At 45.1% G+C, this 22,315-nt stretch overlaps 1 protein-coding gene across 1 annotated transcript in view; it reads right to left on the bottom strand.

Annotated features, from left to right (window-relative positions):
* Positions 1–22,315, bottom strand: part of TCEA3 (transcription elongation factor A3) — a 45,688-nt gene that overhangs the window by 5,028 nt on the left and 18,345 nt on the right. The window contains exons 5-9 of the mRNA XM_049774923.1: positions 18,025–18,087; positions 8,765–8,931; positions 8,538–8,593; positions 3,300–3,455; positions 178–324 (exon numbers count right to left, since the gene is read on the bottom strand). Coding sequence (XP_049630880.1) covers positions 178–324; positions 3,300–3,455; positions 8,538–8,593; positions 8,765–8,931; positions 18,025–18,087 — 589 coding nt within the window. The remainder of the gene's footprint in view (positions 1–177; positions 325–3,299; positions 3,456–8,537; positions 8,594–8,764; positions 8,932–18,024; positions 18,088–22,315) is intronic.

The raw sequence follows: 22,315 nt of genomic DNA, 5'->3' as shown, positions 1-22,315 counted from the left end.
ATTTTAAAAGTCAGAGTACATCATGTGGAGTTACGAAGGCACTCCCTTTTCTCTGTGGCCTAAAGCTTTATTTAGCCCATATTTTCTTCCTGGCTGTTCCCTACACTCTGATTCTACCTTCCTGCATCTGAGACTCCCCTCTCCTTTCCTCCCATGATCTCCCTTTCTCTCCAAGACCTGGTTATAGGTGCAGTTCTTCTTCTTGCATTTATTGCACTGGAAGAGGTCAGTAGTGGTGCCACCTGTCTTGGCCATCTGGTGTTCACGGATGGCCTCCTGGGTCATGGCGTTCCTCAATTCCCTCAGTTCATCACTGGCCATTTCCTAGAGAGAAATAAAAGTACCCTTCAGGGATAAAGAGTTCCAGCGGCCCTTGCCCAAAACTGGTTTCCAAGTGCCTGACCAGAAATGGGAAAAAAATTTTGAGGGCTTATTCTGACTCTCTGCTTAAGGAACACTCCTGGAAAGGCATAGGAACTATATGGGGTTCCACGAATCTAACCTGTATTTTTCATGTGCCAGGAAAATGCCCTCTTGGACCCTAATCCCTAAGTTATTATTATGATTTTGGGCTACATCTGGAGATGCTCAAGACTTATTATTTCTGGTTCTCTACTCAGGGGTCACTTCCTTGTGGTGTTGAGTAGAACCATATATAATGCTAGGATTTGAACCGGGATCAATGGGATGCATGGCAAGCATTTTACCCTCTGTACTATCCAGCCTAAGATATTTTTGTGGCACTAAATTGTACTGCATGTTGTACTGTTGTCCTGTCTTAAATTCAAAGGATATATCCTAATCAATGTCAGAATATGCAAAACTAAGTAAAAACAAGGCTATATAAGCAAGAAAAAATACTAGCCTCAATTTATAAGAATTTTCCAGATTTGAATGTATTTGTTCATTCAAATGTATTGGAGGTCCAGAGAGATAATATAGCAGATTAGGTGCTTGCATTGTATCAGACAAAAAAAGAAAGAACCAACCATTTTTAGTTCCTCAGCCATAAATATGGTCCCCAGAGCACCAGAAATCACCCCTGAGCACAGAGCCATAAACTGCTCTGGAGAACTTCTGGGGTTGGCTAAATCAAACCAAACCAAAACAAAAACAAGACAAAAAAAAAAAAAAAATAAAGGGACCAGGGGCCGGTGAGGTGGCGCTAGAGGTAAGGTGTCTGCCTTGCAAGCACTAGCCAAGGAAGGACCGCGGTTCGATCCCCTGGCGTCCCATATGGTCCCCCAAGCCAGGGGCAATTTCTGAGCGCTTAGCCAGGAGTAACCCCTGAGCATCAAACGGGTTTGCCCCCACAAAAAAAAAAACCAAAAGAATAAAATAAAATAAAGGGATCAGAGAGATAGTACAGTGGGTTAGGTGCTTGCTATGCATACAGTCAACTCAGGTTCGATTTCTCATATGGATGGGCACTTATCAGGAGTAACCCTTGAGTGCAGAGCCAGGAGTAAGCTCTGAGAACCAATGAGTGTGACCCAAAAACTAAAAAAAAAAAAATAAGAAAGAAATGGAACACAAAGAAGATGCAGAGAGAGGCACTCGGAGATGAGTGCCAGGCTTTCCTGATGGGAACGTGCCATTCTCTGATCCAAGCAGAGCTGACAACCCAAGTCTATGAAAGAAAAAACAACTCTCAATTTCTATAGAAATTCCCTGTATCTTCTGCATCTGTTTCCTAGGATGTTGCTGCTGCTGCTGGTGGTGGTGTCAAATAGAGTACTCAGCAAACTACCAATGCAGTCCCCATAGAGGGACTGTAAAGTTCCTGGCTTGTTTCCTTTGCTCTGGCCAGTCTCTTCTTGGTTCTGGATCAATCACCTGATTATCTTGTTTTGTTTTAGAGAATAGTCACTTTGGTGAATTGTCTACGCTCGGGCATGTCTTTGTCCTATTCCTAACCCAGCTCTGTCGCAATCTAGTCCAGGGTTTGACTCAAATTTATGCCTGCACTTGCTCTTGGTTTTCCTAATCTAGTTTTCCCATAATTCTGGAATTAACTGTAAGACTATCTTTGGATAGCATTCCCATACCACACAAGAGAGAGAAAGAAAAGGCCTGGTTCCACAAAGTCTACTTTCTTTGATGGAATGAGAACACTACAAAGCCAAATAGCCAAATGTAAGTCAGGGTCTATATGGCTATTTGCCTAAAAAGATATTAGTGGTTGTCTTATGGTTCTGCAGCATTTCGGAGTTACATCTGGCTCATTGCTTGGGAGGGCAGAGAGAGGGTCACTCTAAAAATCCTTGAGGGTCTATAAAGTGTCAGAGATCTAATCCTCCCACACACAAACCATGTGGTCCAGTTCTTTCTGGTTGAGCCATCTCCCCAGCTTCCAAAAATGTCATTTTGGGGTTATATACAGTGATGTTCAGGCTTATTCCTGGCTCTTTGTTCTTTCCAGTGATCTCTTCTGGCAGCTTGAGGGACGATATGGGGTGCCAGGGATCAAATACAGGTTGACCATGTGCAAGGCAAGTACCCATCTCATTATACTATTGCCCAGCCCCCAAAGCATTTTCAAAAGTGTTGATACACAGATGGATAATTTTGGAGGCATGCCAAGAGGTCAAAACTTGAATATGATAATCTAAGAAACTCTGGCAACACAGAACACTGAGGAAACCATGATTTACTTGGGGCTTGTTGCTACTGCCGCTGCTGGACACCCTGAGAGAGTTCTGAGGCATGTATCACCAGTCCAGGAAGAAACCAAACTCAAATTACAGTAGTGAGTGGCACTGCTTTCACACCATTGTAGAGGGGGAAATAGTAAATGAAAACACCATAGGGTAAAAATTCTGTGTTTATAATTATATCTTTCCCTACCTTGAACTGACCTGGGGAGTAGGCTCCAATTTGGTTCCGGTTCAGAGCTGAGTAATGGACTATATAGGATTGACCAAGGCAGGAGGAGGTAGTGATCAAAACAGAGAAAAGAGAACACTCTGGAGCCAGATAGCTCATTTCCTGACCTCACATGTGCCAGCAAACCAGCTCCATGCCTCCATACCCTATCTGTAAAAAGGGGATAATAAACATGTCTGTCTCAGTGGCCTGAAGATTAAAACTGGACACACACTTATAGTGCTTAGTCCAACGGTTAATATCTATCAGCTGTGCTCACTCCCCCAACAGCTTGGGCCATTGAATCTGAGATGGTTTGGCTGAGAAGGTTCCTGGTTCTCTCCACAGAGACTCTCAGACTTAGGGCACAGGGATCGATTTACCCTCCCCCCACCTCCAAGCCAGTCCAGACCCACCCTTCCCTTCCCCTTTACCTCCGCTGTCATCTTGGCAATAAGCCCAGCAGAGATGGTGCCACTGAGCACATTGCGCCTCAGGCCTGGGTTCCTGGGGTCCTTGAGGTTGCTGATGCGGCTGCGCACACGGTTTCGGTACTTCATGTCTGTGCTCTTGAGCTCCTGATAGATATGTGACTTGGTCAAGGGCCACACTGTTACTCAGATCAAATGTGGGGAGCCTCACCCAGAGTCATCTCCTCCTTCTTTAGATTTGTATGGGAGTCACCTTTGGAGCTTGACCTCCAGAGGGGGTTCTTGGGGTTAGCCATGGAGCAGGAATCCTCGGTGAAATCAGTTTACAGGGAATACTAGGGGTCAGGGACCCCAGGAACGGGCATGCCAAGTTTGTCTCAGTTTCTTATGTGACCTCCAGTGAATTCTATAATTTCTCTGTTCTTCAATTTTCCTATTTATAAAGTATAAGACCACCCTAAGTGGAACTAAGGTTTAGGATGCCACTGGCCGGCATTTGTACTTAGAATTTAGGGGCTGGTGAGATGATGGTAGGGCCATGTAGAATCACGGCCATTTTCTGCAGATTCTGTTACTGTGGTAACTGCAGCAAGGGATCTACAAATTTGTACAAATGGCACCCTTAAAAATCAAGCAAACCCTAGATTCTACAAGGATTTCCAAAAAAGAATAAAAGAAAAAATGTAAGTACAAAGATAAATATTGAAAAAAGAGAGAAATTGAATGAAGAGAGAAATGAATGTAAGAGAGAGAAATGATTAAAAATGAGAGAAATTGGGGCCGGGCGGTGGCGCTAGAGGTAAGGTGCCTGCCTTGCCTGCGCCAGCCTTGGAAGGACTGCGGTTTGATCCCCCGGCATCCCATATGGTCCCCCAAGCCAGGAGCAACTTCTGAGTGCATAGCCAGGAGTAGCCCCTGAGCATTACCGGATGTGGCCCAAAAACAAAAAAAAAAAAAAAAAAAAAAAAAGAGAGAGAGAGAAATTAAGCAAAAAAGAGAAAAAAGATTTATTGTATAGAGAAAAGACTCCAAAAGAAAAAAATTGAACAAAAAAGAAAAAAGACAGACAAAAGAAAATGAGCAAAAGTAAATTTTTATATAGAGAAAGAAACAGTTGGATGCAGAGAAACAAAGAAAAATTTAAATAAAGAATATTTGCCCCTTAGATAGAGATAGAAAGAAAGAGAAACCACTAACTCCACAACTGTCCCCTAACAGAAGTAGCTAGAAAGAATTCTTTTCCCCTTTATTCTTGGATCGGAGTTTTTCTCTTACTTAGACTACGCATAAATTTGATTTAAAAAAGTTATAAAATTAATGCTTGTTTCTTAAACACTATTTCATTTCTTTCTTACACCTGTCTCTCAGCTTGGAGCTTTTAAATGAACTGTCAAGAAGGGAAATGCAGCTGACAACCACTATGGCTTTTCAGACCATCACCTGAATGAATTCCACCAACTGCTGAGGATAAATATACATATAACTTAAAAAAAATAAAAGGAGAAATTCTGTTGATGTAATGGCAGTTGGACTTGGATATAGCCCTTGGATACCCACACTGTAATGACAATTGAACCTGGACACTCTCCTTTGTCATGCCGAGTATAAAAGGAAAAACTTGGATCATTGGGGGAGGGGGGCCCAGAATAATGACCAGAGCAGATTCTGCAAATCCTCAGTGGGCCAGAGATGCTGCCTGCTTTGTATCTATCCCTCTATCTTTCTGTCTTCAACTCTGGGCCTCCTCTGGCCACCTCTGGCCAGTGAATTTCCATCTCTTCCTCTCTCTCAGAAATCCCTGGGCAGCAGCAGGCTTCAGACTTCAGAAAGAATTAAAAGGGTTTCTACTTCTCTGTCTGTCTGTCTTTCAGTCCTGGATGCCTGGATGGGCAATAGTTACAAGTTGGTGTCCCTTGGTGGACACAAGGTCCCACCTGGTAGCTGGGCCCCATGGTTCCTTTTTTTTTTTTTTTTGGTTTTTGGGCCACACCCGGCAATGCTCAGGGGTTACTCCTGGCTGTCAGATCAGAAATAGCTCCTGGCAGGCACAGGGGATCATATGGGACACCGGGATTCGAACCAACCACCTTTGGTCCTGGATCGGCTGCTTGCAAGGCAAACGCCGCTGTGCTATCTCTCCGGGCCCTCTTTTCTTTTTTTCTTTGGGGGGGCCACACCCGGCGGTGCTCAGGGGTTACTCCTGGCCATCTGCTCAGAAATAGCTCCTGGCAGGCATGGGGGACCATATGGGACACCGGGATTCGAACCAACCACCTTTGGTCCTGGATTAGCTGCTTGCAAGGCAAACGCCGCTGTGCTATCTCTCCGGACCCCCATGTTTCCTTTCGAGCCTTGCAGCACTGGGATCTGACAGGCTTGGACCTGCAGCATGCAGCCCTGCAGCCCTGCAGCCCTGGCAACCTTGGGCCTCTGCAGCCAAGCAGCAGGCAGGCTTGTAACTTACTGCAGTGAGGCATTCTACAAATTTTTACTAAATCCAGAGAGAGGGTTCAAAGGGTTGAGCAAAAGCTTTGCATGTAAGAGACCCAGGTCAATTCTCAGCATTACCTGGTCCCCCAAGCAATACCAGGAGTAACCCCAAGTACCAACCCAGGAGTGGCTCTGCACCACTGAAAATGCCCTCTCCCCACCTTCATAAAAAATAAGATTATGGCAATAAAGAAAACCTCTAGTCTGGAGACTTCTGGAACTTGTACATCCATCTGCTAGGAAAAAAAATCTAAAATGATGATCCACATAGGCTATAAGGAGCATTATAAGAAAAGAAGCATTATAAGAAAGAAGTTGTGGGGCCAGAGCAATAGCACAGCAAGAAGGGTGTTTGCCTTGCACACAGCTGGTCTGGGTTCAATTCCCAGCATCCCTGCCATGAGTAATTCTAAACACAGAGCCAGAAGTAGCTCCTGAGTCCCTCCAAGGTTTGGCCCCCAAACAAAACAAAACAAAAAGTTATTGCATTAGTTTAATTTGGTATTTCAAATAGATTGCAGTACTTCCCCATCTTTTCTTCTGTAATACTTATTATTATCCCTTGAAAATTACCTTGGGATTTGGCGCTTTCTTACTCCTCTCACTAACAGATGAGGAAGCTGAGGGTGCGGGCCTTCGCTCAAGGTCACAGAGCAAATTCCTGGCAGAGACAGGGCTGGAAGCCAGCACACCCCCTCCCAATGGTAATGTTCTCTCCACTCCCTCAGCAGGAAGTCGCTGGCCACCGACCACAGAGAGCTCTCTGTCTAGACACCATCCCGGCCAGGGGCCCCCCTTCTCCATCCTCCCGAGGCAGTAGGGGAACACAGCTGCATTTTCTTGGTCTCCTAAAACCAAGCAGAATCAGGAAGATGAAGCCTTTGCTAGGAGAAAGCATGTACAAGAAAGAATCTTTAGGGAACATAGGAAAATGGAGAGGGCTCTGACTTGCTAGGAGGGCCAGGAGGAAAGGAGGTGTTACTTATTTCCCATGACATTATTATTTTAACATTGCTTATATGAGAAAAAAAATGAAAACAAAGAATACACTATAATATATTTGATTTGTTCCTGGTAGTTTTTAGTTTTGAGGCCATACCCGGCAGTGTTCAGGGTGTACTCTTGGTAGTGCCTAAGATTGTCTTACCCTCTGACCCACTGGCCACTTATAAAGCATTTAAAAGCCCCTATTATGATCATTTGTGTTCCCCAGCGCCACCTGACTACTACCCCATCCTCCACCTCATCATGGAGAGCAACTTCCAGTAGGAACCACTGGGTATGGCCCAGAAACAAGCCAAAAAAGCCAACAACAACAAAAAAATCTGTGTCCGAGATTCCTGTACCCGTTAGATCTGGGAGAGAACAGGGCCAGCAGTGCTTTTATCAACCTCTTCCTGATTCTGTCTCCCATTTCCTGAGATCACAGGGGAGGACAAGGTGGGGCACAGACCTGGTCACCCCCATCTCTTCAGAAGAACACATGTGAACCCCATAGCTGCACATGAGTTCAAGATGCCTTCCAGGCAAGACAGGCTCTGCAGGATGCAGCCTTCCCACCCATCAACCTATGTTCCCCAGAGCTTGCTTCATCTGAGAACAAAGAGCAAGAAGGCTGATGTGTGTGCCTTTGATTTCTTCCCTTTCAAAGAACAGTCAAGTAACTCAGAGTGGAACGAACAGGAAGGTGAAAGGACCTGCTTAGAGGGAATTTTCTGGAGAAAGCAAAGAGGAAGCTCAAGATGATTTTGACACCTATATTCTTGAATCAACTGAAAATAAAAAAATGTACTTCTTGCTTGGCCTTCTCAACAAAGTTGGTTGTGTTCCTTACGAAGAGCTCAGGAGTCCAACAAAAAAGGCCAATTAGATCTTAGCATGATGTTTGGCTCACCTCCCACCCTCTCCTATGGATTCTTTTCCCCTCCATCCACTAAAGTTTTGTTTTCAGTAGAAGACATTCCACATATTCAATTCTTTAGTGGGGCACAGTGGGAAATGACTTTTGTTCTCTGAGAAAAAAAGGTTTTGGTGCCTTGGGCCCGTAAAATGCAGGTTGTCTCCTCTGTCTATACCAGGCCCCATTCAGAGTGTGAAAAAGAATTCAGGTCATGAAATCCAAAGACCAAAGAGTTCAGTCCAGCTCTGACACTCAGTCCTGCACCTGATCCCTCCTCCTAGAGAACGTTCTTTCCTGAAGAGGTAGGTGTGTCCATTGCCTCTCACAGTGCCAGGAGCATGGCTGAGTCCAAAACAGGACAGGATAGAAGAGGGGCGGCTAGCAGGAGAATTGCTCTCCTCTGTCTGCCCAGATACATGACAGCACAGTCCAGGCTCAGTATGACATGGTCTTTGGGCCTGTCAACAGGGCTTTTTGCTTTCAGAACTACCAGTTTGGGTTCAAGCTCCCTAATTGCCATTTCTCTTAACAGTGTGGGCTTCAAAAAGTCACTGATCTTAGTAACTTAGTAACTGATCACAAGTAACTTAAGTTACTTGATCTCACCTGTGAAAATGGGATTCACTGGGGAGCCCCACTTGGGCACTTGCTTCTTACTCTGAATGACTGCAGCTCTCAAACATCACAGCTAGATGCTGGCAGATAAGGGACACATCAGTGTTAGTAGCATGAAGGACACTGGTTCTGAGGCCCAGCAGAGGCTATATGGGAGTCTTCCTTCCCCGTTACTCTCTCCTGAATCCCTTGAGCAGTGCAGACTCCCCACAACCCTAGCATGGATCAAGGATATGATCTTCGATTTCTGATGCCATCTTGTCACAGTTGATCCCATAGTCCTTGTAGTCATCTAAAAGAGATTAAAAACAAAAACAAAACAAAAACAAAAAAGAGGCTCAGTCCATGGAGCCTGGAGTACTAGAGACTAGGGACTCCTCTAAACTCCCAAGACAGAGAAGGGCGGCAGAGTCCTGACTTTGGGAAGCCCGGCCTAGCCCAAGCCCAGCCCAAGCCTTCTCACCTTCAGCCTTTAGTGCCGCTGAGAGCATCTCCACACACTTGTCCCGGACAGAATCCCCAGTGAGATAGCATGGCGCAAGGAGACAGATGGAAGGAGCAAAGGTAGGTGTTAAGGGACTGCTGGGCGTTTTAGGGCTGCTCTCTGCTTTTGACTTGCTGCTGGTTGACCTGAGGATGACAATCAGCAATAGACATGGAGTGAATCAATCATTTCTTGAGCAGCTTGCTAAATGCTTGTATTTAACTATTATTTCAACCCAAGCCACCTCTTTTAAACCAAAATATTTATGTGACCCCAAGTATTTAGGTATAACATAGGTATATGAATAATTTATTAACAATAAATTGTAAAGTTTTTTATTTTAAAACAAATTTTCAAAAGTTACACAAAGTCATACGGGTTATGATCATTAGTGAAGAAGCTAGAATCAATCAGAATGTTTAACCTAATGCCTGGAGTTCAACACCATCCAAGCACTAGTCCATTGACTAGAAGTCTGGAGTGACAGTACAACATGTAGGGCACTTGCCTTGCATACAGCTGGCTCAGGTTCGAACTCCAGCTCTTCAAACAGTTTTCTTTGGTGAGCTCCCCATCCCCTACCCAAGCCCAACCAGAAGTGATCCCTGAGCACAGAGCTAGAAGTAATCCCGAACACCATCAGGTATGCCCCAAGCCCAATAAACAATAACAACAGCAACAACGACAACAACAAAAATAGCTGCAAGTAGACCAGATTTTTTTCTATCTTTTCATGACTGCAGATTTATGCTGCCTGTAAACCAACCATTCTGCCCTACCACAACAGAATAGTATAACACCTTAAAATTGGGGGAGAGTGATAGTACAGTGGGTAGGGCATTTACCTTGCACATGGCTGACTTGGGTTCATTTGCCAGCATTCCATATCACATAATCATAGTGTCCCTTAACACTGCGAGGAGTAATTCCTGAGAGCAGAACCAAGAGCACCACTGAGAGTGGCACCAAAACAAAACAAACAAAACATCCCAAACGTGACTACAATTCATTATGCTCCCACTTGCTAATCTCTACCAGTGCTCTCAAGTAGTCATTTACTCACTCATTCAACAAAGATTTATTGGGCACCTATTCTCCAGACACTATCCTAAAAATAAAGGGAAAAGCAGATGCTTCAGAAATTTTCATCCTCAAAGGATTTAGTCTTTCAAACAGCATGACTCAGCCAAGCTAGGACTTTCGACTCTGGACTGCATTAACATGCCATAGGCACAGACTATTTCTGTGTAAAGGATGTCAAAAAACGGCACCTTTTTTAAACAGATGCTTGATATTTTATGTGTTTGTTAATAAAGTACAGTAGAGGGCCAAATAAATAGAACAATGGGTAAGCTATTGCTTTGCATGTGGTTCTTGACTTCCACCAGGAGTGTTTCCTGAGCACAGTGCTAGGAATAAGCCCTGAGCATAGCTGAGTGTGGTCCCAAAACAAGAACCTTTTTGTAGAAAGTATAATATTGGAAATTAAAAGTGGACAAACTGATAATTGAGGACTATGTCATTTAACTTTTTAATGTAATTTACCTGTTTATTTATACAACTTGTATGAGTTACATGCAATTAATTTTTAAAATTAATTTTTGGGGGCCATTCCCAGGTCACTCAAGGTTTACATCTGGTTCTGTACTTAGGAATCACTCCTGGCAGTCAATGCTCAGGGGACCATATGAGATATGTTGGGGATTAATCCCAGGTTAGCTACATGCAAGGCAAGTGCCTTCCCTGCTATACTATCTCTCCAGTCCCTTCAAATAAGGGTTGAGTATTAATTCCCTTGCCACATAGATCAAATAAAACTCAGGCTTTACCTGATGACTGGTGAGCAGAGCTGGTGGCATCACTGTCTGGGTGCTTGTGGCATATGATCAACTCAGTCTTTGTTGTTGTTCTCTTCTATTTTTTAATTTTTTATTTAAACACTATGATTACAGAGATTTTCATAATACAATTTTTCCACAGGTAAAGTTATTTATGATTGAGTTATAAGCATCAAATAAATTCTTAAAACAAGAACCTCTTGGGTCTGGAACAAAAGTACAGTGGGTAGAATACTCGCCTTGCATATGAGCAACCTGGGTTCAATCACTTGTACCCCATTTGGTCTTGTGAGCCTTACTAGGAATAATACCTAATCATAGAGTCAGTTATAAGTCCTGAGCACTGCCAGCTGTGACCCCCCCAACCAAAATATTTTGAATTAAAAAAATAAGATCTTGGGGTCAGAGCGGTGGCGCAAGCAAAAGGGCATCTGCCTTGCCTGCACTAGCCTAGGACAGACCATGGTTTGATCCCCCGGCATCCCATATGGCCCCCCCCAAGCCAGGAGCGATTTCTGAATGCATAGCCAGGAGTAACCCCTGAGTGTCACTGAGTGTGGCCCAATGCCCCCAAAGACATATTTTTGAACCCAAGAAGTCCAGTCAAAGGTACAAAGGAGGTGGTTACTCAGAGAAGATAAAGGAGCAATGCACACTTGGCAGGAATGCACAGAAGCATCAAGTCTTGGTTTATGTGAATAACATCAAGAGGCTCATGACAGCTGTAGCACAGGGTGAGAGATGAAAAGAAAGGTTCTGGCCTGATGCTGGGGCTTGTTAAGGATGACAGTAATGAATTTCCTGCTAGCATGTTGTTCATTTCTCTCTACAATTCTGAGAATCACAAGTTACCAGTTTACTTATGTTATTATTTTATTTGGGGGCCACACCTGGTGGTGCTCAGGCTTTAATTCTGGTTCTGTGCTCAGAAACGATCCCTAGAGGGACTCAGGGAACCATATGTGATGCTAGGATTAGAACCAGTATCAGTAGGAGACATAGCAAGTGCCTTATCCTCACTTTACTTTTTTTTTTTTTGCTAGCTTTACTTTTTTAACTACATCTCCAGCCCATCAATCTGCTTATTTTTGTTTGTTTGGTTTTTGTTTCGGGACCACACACTGCAGTGCTCAGGACATACTCCTGGCTCTGTGACCAAGAATTACTCTGGGAAGGCTTGGGAGACCATATGGGGTGCTTGGATCAAACCAAGACCAGCTGTCTGGAAGGCAAACTTCCTACCCACTCTACTATCTCTCCAGCTCCACTCCAACTGCCTTTTTTGTCTTTTGGTACTCAGAGATTGCTTCCTGGCTCTGAGCTCAAGGATCACCCTCTGGTCCCTCTGACCTGCTTTTGCTGATGACAGTAGTCATTGCACAACTCTCTCATTTCAGAGCTGTTTCTACACTATTTCTGGAATGGGAGAATAAGGCAGATAATATAGTGTCCACCTTCATCTCTCAGTTCCCCTGTTTCTCTTTCTGTTACCCACCAGGACCTCCAAAATCAGCCTCTCCAGCTGTAAAAAAAAAATTCTCAACCACTGCTCCCTTCTGCACTGTAGGACCTTATCGAACAGAGCCAGAGTTTATGCTCCATTTCCTGACCCCAGTGGGCGCCTTCTACACTGTCACCTGGGTACCTCTTGGTGCTGTACTTGGCAAGCAAGCAGGCAGTTCTGAATCTATAGCTGTCTCTCTTCCCTTTAGGAAGGGGAAAATTCTAGACTTTTGAATTTCAGGCCCAAGGCATTGTTTGAACGAAGTTAGTGGGAGTAAAGTTTCCTATGTTAAGAGACCAAAAATAACAAGAAAATTTGTGCCATCATCATTCTACCTCAAGGTCCTTCCTCTCAGTCTGTCCCTGTTTGGCCGAACCTTAGATCCCCTCTGCTTTCATAGATACCATCAGACCATGGGACTTTTTGTAGTCTTTAGAGCCCAGAAATTCCAAGGTGTCTCAGTGTTACCATAAGGGGAGGTGGTTGGAAAGGAAGGACCTTGCTTATATGATAAATTTACAACAATTTAATTCAAAGAGTTTCTCTACCTTGTATTTATTCATATTTGACCCTCGCCATTCTAGATCTATTTACCCTGTTTTGTTTTTGTTTGCTTGTATTGGGGCCACATTCAGTGGTGCTCAAGGTTACTCTTAGCTCTTAAATACTCTTAGTATTTGGAATTAATCCTGGTAGTACTAGAGGACCATATGGGATCCTGAGGATCAAACCCAGGTTGACTTCATGCAAGGCAAACACCTTATGTGTTGTACTATCACTCTAGTCTGACCCCACTTACCCTAGATTCTACCCAAGGGACCACTGACAGCCTAGTAGCAGGGATAGTTGAGGTCCAGTGGGCTCTCATGAGACTCAGAATTCAGCATGTGGAGAGAAGTGTGAGGAAGAGAAGGCTGAGAAGAAGAGAACTAGAGTCTCAGGGCTGCCTGCAACCAATATAAATTTTTCCCATGGCTAATAGTGGCAAGCAGAGCCACAATAGTCCCAAAGCTCCTGCCCTGGTTTCCCTGCCTCCCCTTACAATGTATTTTCCTTCTGTCTGACTTTCCCTCTTCTGACTAATTTCAATAGGAAGCCCTACTCCTCACTGTGACCTCCTAGACCAGCTATATCTGTCCCTGCCTCTCTTCTCATCTCCCTTAAACCCCTTCTTCTGATGCTCCTCTATGAAACATACACAGGCCCAGACTTCCTGTCACAGTGCCTTTGCACTGATTGGGCCCTCCTCCCACAGGCTACTCCTCCCTGAAGAGAATTCCATGTGCCAGGTTCTTTCTTCCCCGCTAGGCCTCTGGTCTTGTGCCATATCTTCATGAAAATTTTTCTTGTCCACCCCACCAAGGCGGATAGTCCCTGCTCTGCCACTTTCTAGCACATAACCTGATCTCTGTAATTCACATGTGCTTCTGCAAGTCTATAATTAGCTTGTTTGTGTTTCTAAACACTGCCAGTGTCCCTCTCCCTGTACAGAGCCCCAATAGCTAGTTCACTACTGTCTCTCAGCACCTGGGAGTCCAGGTGCTCTCTCTATCTAGGTGGGAAGTTGATGGCCCTATGTGGGGTTCAAGAATATATCATGGGTTTAGAGAGCTGACTAGAAAGTGACAAAAACTTTCTTTCTTTCTTTTTTTTTTTTTTTTTTTGGGTCACACCCGGCAGTGCTCAGGGGTTACTCCTGGCTGTTTGCTCAGAAATAGCTCCTGGCAGGCACGGGGGACCATATGGGACACTGAGATTCGAACCAACCACCTTTGGTCCTGGATCGGCTGCTTGCAAGGCAAACGCCGCTGTGCTATCTCTCCGGGCCCAACAAAAACTTTCTAGGGAACTGGGGAAACGATTCAAAGGGCTGGAGCACATGCTCTGCATGCAGAAAGCCTGGGTTTCTCCAGGGCACCACATAGTCTTCTGTGCACCACCAGGAGTGATCACACACACACACACACACACACACACACACACACACACACACACACACCCTAAACCAAGAACCAGATGTGACCCTTGAGCAATACCGGATGTGGCTCCAATGCAAACAAAACTAAACCAAAAGCAGCTAAAGAATCCAGATAGAGATGCATTTGGCAGGAGACAAATCCCTGGTTTAGAACCTCTGGGCTTAAGACAGTGAAATCATGTTAACTCCCATGGCCTGCCCCCTCCCATCTCTTTTAATTCGGATTCATTCTGCTGACACCCCTTACTCACTTTTCTTCATCCCACATTCTAATTGTCATAGACTCAGGAGCCAGAGGAGATCACGCAAGCAGTGGCTTGGAAGGAGGCATAACTACAAACAAAAGTAACAGTCTTCATTTGGGGAATACCTACACTGGGATGGTCTGGATTATCAGAACCCTGACTCCCGGGTTCAGAGTCTGACATCACATCCGTAGCTGCCTGCCCTGGAGTGAATTCCATAAACTCTGGGTACCTCTGTCTGATAACAAAAGCGACTGGTTTACGGAGTTGTTGAAAATGTGAAAGCACTGGGGAGAATTCCAGCAACAAGTGATCAGACCATTTACAGTCTTTCCCACTTTCGGCTGTGAGGTATGACTAAGCATCTTGCCTTGGCGAGCGCTTATATGGATGAGGACCAGTGCTCAGCATTTCATGACCTCACGTGATCCTCTCTGTGTCCTTGGAGGGCTTCTGCACTATGCTACTAGCAAACTGCAGTCAGACCACAAACCTGTCTTCCAAATATATTTCAGCACATCCCACTGTGTCTCTAAAAGACAGTTTCCCAGAGTCCCCTTACTGGGTGAGAAGAGGCTGCTTGTTGCAGCTCCCCTCCTCGTGGCTCAGAGCTCCCCATTCTGGCTCCTTCTCCTGGCCAGAAGCCTGCTGGCTGGCTGGTTTGGCTGGCAGGAAATCGTGTCTGGTGGCATTTCAGGCAGCCACGCTCATTTTGCTTTCAATGCACACTGTTGGGAACGGCACAAAACTGCAGAGAAGGCATCACAGGCAGGATGAGTAGGGATTTATCAACAGCTCACTGCAGCTCGCACAACGTGCCAGCACCTGGCACCCTCGCCAGCCTGTGGTCGGTCTGGCATCACCAAGGCCTGAGAAAACCAGGTCAACGCAGAGGTGGCTTGGAGGTCTGGGTTGCTGCTCCGGCGTGCCACCCCGAGGACATTTCAGTAACTGCACCACCAAGAAAACCTAAATAGCTTTGGGAATGAATCCCCGCAAACTAGCTGGGTCCCAAAAGGGCAATCTTCCCTATAGTAGTATTGCCTTTTCAGTTCTGTCCTCCTGTGCTCACTCAGACTGCCACTCCTTTGCACATCCCAATTGCCTCTGCTTAGGATATCCTCTCTTGCTTTGTCTATATCAAATTCCTACTCAACCTGCTCTTCTCAGGATCAAGTCTCTTACTTCTTGGGTCATACTGAGGCACTTCCTATCTTCCCACTGTGTGTCATAACTTCCCCCCCAAAAAACTCCAAAACTTGCCTTCTCACTAGTAGTAGCTAGTTCTACTAAGGCAGAGATTAGCAGTTTAAATCTTTGCCTGGGCCTCAGCCCATAGGAAGGATACAAATAGGTTCTGTTCTGTTTGTTCCACAGTGTCTTAAGACATTGTATGAACATTTCACTGATTTTTTTTTGGGGGGGGGGGCCACACCCGGTGACACTCAGGGATTACTTCTAGGTATGCGCTCAGAAATCGCTCCTGGTTTGGAGGACCATATGGGTCGCCAGGGATCGAATCGAGGTCTGTCCTGGGTCAGCCATGTGCAAGGCATAATATGCCCTAATGCTGTGCCATCACTCCCGCCCCATGTCACTGATTTTTAAAATCAGGAGTTTCATACATCCATAGGGATATCCAGATTTTCTTTAAATATGGAAAGATTCTAAGCAATAACATGGCAGATAGGGTATTTGCTTTGTATGCGGCAAACCTGGGTTTGATTCCCTGCATCCCATATGGTCCCCTGAATCTGCCAGAAGAGCCAGGAGTAACCCTGAGGCCACCAAATATGACACCCCCCAAAAATAAATTGAAAGATGTGATACACTATGTATCCATTTCCAAGAAGGGACAATCAATGGGGATTGAATGGCTGATGCCCCCTTCACATGGGCAGGTACTCCCATGTTTGTCATGGTCTCACCATGACCTCACCAGTATGTTCATGAGGTTCTGACCATTGGCACCACCAGCTGTGTGCCTGACCCACACATCACCCTCTGACTCATTGTACATTTTACTAATTACTTGCTTTGCCTGGCTTTCCCATTAAGAAACAAACTTTGGGGGCCGGGCGGTGGCGCTGGAGGTAAGGTGCCTGCCTTGCCTGCGCTAGCCTAGGACGGACCGCGGTTCGATCCCCCGGCGCCCCATATGGTCCCCCAAGAAGCCAGGAGCAACTTCTGAGTGCATAGCCAGGAGTAACCCCTGAGCGTCACAGGGTGTGGCCCAAAAACCAAAAAAAAAAAAAAAAAAAAAAAAAAAAAAAAAAAGAAACAAACTTTGTTAAGGAGACAGCACAAAGACTAAAGTTGCATGTAGGAGCCCTAAGTTCAATCCCCAGCACTACATAGTCCCCCAAACACTACTGAAAGTGTCCCCAAGCACTGGGTCAGGAGTAGCTCCAGAGCACAACTGGGTGTGGCCAAACAACAGCAACAAAAGAATATAGACTATCTCAAATTCTTCCCTTATATGGTTCCAGAAGAAGGCCGCCTGTTAACAAGGGTGGTTGAGAAAAGGGCTATTCTGTCATCTATGAAGTAGTGACCTGAAAGTGAACCCATGGAGTAGACCTCAAGAAGTGTGTGCCGGGGCCGGGTAGGTGGCGCTGGAGGTAAGGTGTCTGCCTTGCAAGCGCTAGCCAAGGAAGGACCACGGTTCGATCCCCCAGCGTCCCATATGGTCCCCCCAAGCCAGGGGCGATTTCTGAGCACATAGCCAGGAGTAACCCCTGAGTGTCAAACGGGTGTGGCCCAAAAACCAAAAAAAAAAAAAAAAAAAAAAAAAAAGAAGTGTGTGCCATGGTTACCCAGAGATAGCCAAAAACTTGTTGTGAAGGAGTTGAACACTCCAGTTGTGCCCAGACAGAACTGTCTGGGCCAGAGGATTAAAGAACAACCCATAGTGCTCCACTTGTGTTTGTCCAAAGACCAGCAGTGAGAATGAAGAGTTACCAGACAAGCATAATACATTGGTATTCTAGGTACTTGTCACCTCTTTTGTTTTTGTTCGTTTGGCTTTGATTTGGGGTTACATTCAGTGCTGCATAGACGTTACTCTTGACTCTGCGCTCAAGAATCACTCCTGGAGAGCTCAGGGGACCATAGGGGATGCTGAGGATCTAATCTGGGTTAGATGCATGAAAGGCAAATGCCCTGCCAACTATGCTATTTTGCCAACCCCTAACTATCACCTCTTTCTTCAGTCAAGGTATATAAGAACTGAACTAATGCATAATAAACTTATAAAATATACAGGCCTCATGATGTCCAGGATTTGGATTTCACTACTGATCATGATAGTAAGAACAGTTTCTGGCACAGAAGAAGCCCTCAATAAATATTTGGTGAATAATTGCTTAATGGTATCTGCTACTTTGGGGTAGAGAGCCTGATTAGTTCCACATCAACCAACACAAAGATTCCACTTCTGGGAAAGGCTCTCATGACCTTTATTCTTACTAGTTTCAACTTTACCTCAGAAAAAATCCCCAACAATGAGAGGTGACAGTGAAGGAGACATAGCTCTGAGTTAAGGGTCCCCTTAGTTTTAAATGTGGGTTCTCAAGTTTGGAGGCCACATATTGCTAGAGTTTTTCTTATTTCCTCTGCCCTGTGCTTCTCCAGTAAAGCAGATTGGGACACAGGCTGACCAGTGTTTCCTTTACCTTTCCACCGATGACCGCCTGGGAGAGGAGGTGGCTGAAGACTTGGAATCCACTGAGTCTCTCCTAAAAGAAAAGAAATAGGAGATAAATTACTGTGGCATGTGACCTTAGGAGCTCAGAGGCTGGGGAGAAAACAGGCTGTGCTGAGCTGAGGGCATTCAAAGGAGACGGTGCTCCATCTAGACAGTGCTGGCTGCTCACTATCACTAGCCACTAACTGAAGAAATGCCAGGGAACAAATTTTTTTTTTTTTTTTTTTTTTGGTTTTTGGGCCACACCCGTTTGACACTCAGGGGTTACTCCTGGCTATGTGCTCAGAAATCGCCCCTGGCTTGGGGGGACCATATGGGACGCTGGGGGATCGAACCGCGGTCCGTTCCTTGGCTAGCGCTTGTAAGGCAGACACCTTAGCTCTAGCGCCACCTTCCCGGCCCCAGGGAACAAATTTTAATGTGTGCCAGATATGTTGTGTGTCATGTCAGATGCTCCTAAATGACTGAAAACTTTTCAGCTAGCCTTTCTTATCCTTGTACTCGGCAGGCATAGCTAGTGAGTCCATACTGAAATTCCCAAGATTGCTTATTTTCTTATGAGGAAATGAAGAAGATCAGTCTTAGCCTCTCCTGCAGGCATCTTGGGAATAAAACAGAAAATAAAACAAGGGCTGTGCAGATGAAGAAGCTAATTAAAATGGTAAGAGAGGGGATGGCAAGATAGTACAGCAAGTAAGGTGCTTTCCTTGCGTGAAACTGGACTGAATTCAAGCTTTAGCACCCTATACGATCCCCTGAGCCCTACAAGGTGTGATCTCTGTAAGCAGAGCCAGGAATAAGCCCTGAGCACCACCAGATATAAACCAAGAAACAACAACAACAAAAAAAACCACTTTTGTAAAGAATAGTATAACATTTACAACTATAAAAAGAAATCAAAGGGGGGCCGGAGAGATAGCATGGAGGTAAGGCGTTTGCCTCTCATGCAGGAGGTCATCGGTTCGAATCCCGGCGTCCCATATGGTCCTCCCGTGCCTGCCAGGAGCAATTTCTGAGCCTGGAGCCAGGAATAACCCCTGAGCACTGCCGGGTGTGACCCAAAAACCACAAAAAAAAAAAAAAAAAAAAAAAGAAATCAAAGGAAACTGAAAGAAAAGTCATATACCACAATATTAAGAGCGATTGTCTTTGGATGCTGGGGAAGTGGATGTAGATGCTTAATTTATGAGTTGCCTATATTTTCTATTATTTATATAACATAAATATAAATAGTTTCTATTTATGTATATTACTTACTTTTATTTATTTTTTCTTTTGTGGGAATGGAATTGTGGCCTCCCTAGCAGTGCTCAGGAGACCTGGGAACTCACCATTTGAACTCAGCGGTTCAATGCAAAGGCCTGAGGATGCTATGCTACTTGGGCCCAGCAGGGCTGAGATGAGTAAGGTTGGGAGTCTTCAGAGAGAGATAAACCTAAGGGTGCTCTGGGGTCTATATGGTGCCAGGTATTGAATCCAGGAGAGGTGCATGCAAGGCATGACCTTGATTGTTGTACTTTCTTCTGATTCCTCTTATTTATTTTTTATTTGTTTGTTTTAGTTTTGATCCAAACCCACTTGTGCTCTGAGCTTACTTTTGGCTCTTTGCTCAGGGACCACTCCTGGTGGTGCTTGAGGGACCAGATGGGATGCCAGGGATTGAACTAGGATCAGCTGCATGCAAGGCAAGCACCCTGCTCACTGTGTTATTTTTATTTTGAAGTAAAGGCAGATTTTATTTAGAAACTCTGAGGTAGAGGAGGAAGAGTGAGAGAAAGACAGAAAAGTAACATTTCAAGAGAGAGCTCAGGCGATGCTCAGGGGTTACTCCTGGCTGTCTGCTCAGAAATAGCTCCTGGCAGGCACGGGGGACCATATGGGACACCGGGATTCGAACCAACCACCTTTGGTCCTGGATCGGCTGCTTGCAAGGCAAACGGCGCTGTGCTATCTCTCCAGGCCCGAGCTCAGGCTTCTTTAAAGGCCCCAGTACACATCTCAGCATGAAAATCTGAAAGCATGAAAGTGCGCATCTCAAGAAGGGAGAAGTGGGTGACACGTGCATGTGAACATCATGTGCCTGGGCTGGCATATGTGCCTTGAACCCTTTTTAAATGAATGTTTATGACAGTCCTGTGAAACAGCTGTTCTGCAGACAGCACTTGGAGAACCACGTGACTCTCCACCCAGAGGGAGTGAAGCCTTCCCCACATGACTACCATCTGGGGCTGTAGAAATAGCTGTGAGTCCACACATTGGAGAATCAGTTCAGAGGTTCAAAATGTCAGGCATGATTCCCTTCAAGAGGCACTGCAGGAGAGAAGTATAATGGAAAAAATTTTATCTAATTTTTAAAGAAATTGACCAGGGAACTGGGGAAATGGTGCCAAGATGTTGGAACAGATGTCTGCATGTGGGAAACCCAGGTTCAGTCCCAAACCCCATTCTGGAAGTCATCCTGAGCATCCTGAGTGTGGCCCGAACCCTAAAATTGCAAAATAAAAGAAGTTTGAGGTCTGGAGGGATAGTACAGCAGGTTTGTTTATGGAATGATTTACACAAAAACCTAGCCATTAACAGTGTTGTAAATCACAGTGCCTAAATTAAAATAAAAATTAAAAGGGCTCAGGGACTGAAAAGATGGCTCAGAGGGCTAGAGCACATACTTTATCCCCTGCACTGAATGGTCCCCTAAGCACTGTGATGATAATACTAACCCCCCCCAAATTTTTGTTTGTTTGTTTATTTTTTGTTTTTGGACCACACCCGGCGGTGCTCAGGGGTTACTCCTGGCTATCTGCTCAGAAATAGCTCCTGGCAGGCACGGGGGACCATATGGGACACCAGGATTCGAACCAACCACCTTAGGTCCTTGGTTTGCAAGGCAAACACTGCTGTGCTATATCTCCGTTTCCCCCCACACACACAATTTTTTTTTTTAAAAGGTAAGCCCATGCTTTGGATGCAGGAGGCTTGGGTTTCATCCCCATCACTAGGTTGTCTTAACACTGCCAGGACCACCAAGGTGGAAGTAGGTACAGAGTAGTGCCAGGTAGGGTCCCAAAACAAAGACAAAAATGAAAAGGCACAGGGCCAGGAGTGTAGATCAGTGGTAGAGCATCTTCCTGGCATGTGTGAGGGTCTGGGAATGATCCCAGCACTGAAAGAAATAAAAATAAAAATATGAATGAAATAAAAAAAATTAAGTCTAAATTAAAAGGGTTGGGAGAAGTTTCAGAAATGACAATTGAGAAATATGACACACAGAACAGATCAATCTTATGTTGTAACCTGATTAATTCCTTAAAATGAGTTTCTAGAGGACAGAGAGATAGCACAGCAGTAGGGCATTTGTTTTGTTTTGTTTTTGTTTTTGTTTTTGTTTTGGGGGGGGTTTGGGCCACACCTGGCAGTGCTCAGGGGTTACTCCTGGCTGCTCAGAAATAGCTCCTGGCAGGCACGGGGGACCATATGGGACACCGGGATTCGAACCAAACACCTTTGGTCCTGGATCGGTTGCTTGCAAGGCAAACACCTAGCAGTAGGGCATTTGCCTTGCAAGCATCCAACCCAGGATGGATGGTGGTTCAAATCCTGGCACCCCATATGATCCCTCTTGCCTGCCAGGAGCAATTTCTGAGTGCAGAACCAGAAGTAACCCCTGAGCACTGCCGGATGTGACCAAAAAACAAAACAAACAAACAAAAACCAGTTTCTAGCAGAGGATATACTAGGTCCAAAGGCAAGTAGAAGGGTGGAGCAATGTTTACAGAAAGGGCTTGAGCACTTGCAAGCTCTCTAACCCCTCAGAGAACTGCCTGGCTCTCCCAACAGCTTTTATCTAGTTCTATGATATGGCACTTGGGTCAGTCAGAAGTCACATAATTTCATGGATATTGGCTGTGATGGGCAAAGGGAAACACCTACAGTTGAGACAGATGCTGGTTCTGTTCTGCAGATGCTTATCACAAAGATTTGCATCCCAATCTGTCACATAATTGTTGTGTGATCTTGGGTAAATCCTAGCCCTCAGCTTCTCATCATCACTAAACAGGAATGTTGGAGAAGGACCTAAGAAAACACTTTTTTTCTGGAAAAGTAAGTTCCCTTTAGCATGGAGCCTTGACAAAGATGGACAGAATGTTTACTGAGTCACAGGCACTATTGCTTACCATGAAAATACGTCCTGATTGGTGATTATGTCTAGACAGGAAGGCTGTGAAGGAACTAAAAGTATGGGGTAGAAACGTAGCTTTGGG

The sequence above is a fragment of the Suncus etruscus genome, chromosome 6, assembly GCF_024139225.1.
Source record: "Suncus etruscus isolate mSunEtr1 chromosome 6, mSunEtr1.pri.cur, whole genome shotgun sequence".
NCBI classification, from domain to species: domain Eukaryota; kingdom Metazoa; phylum Chordata; class Mammalia; order Eulipotyphla; family Soricidae; genus Suncus; species Suncus etruscus.
This window is presented reverse-complemented; position numbering and strand designations above follow the sequence as displayed.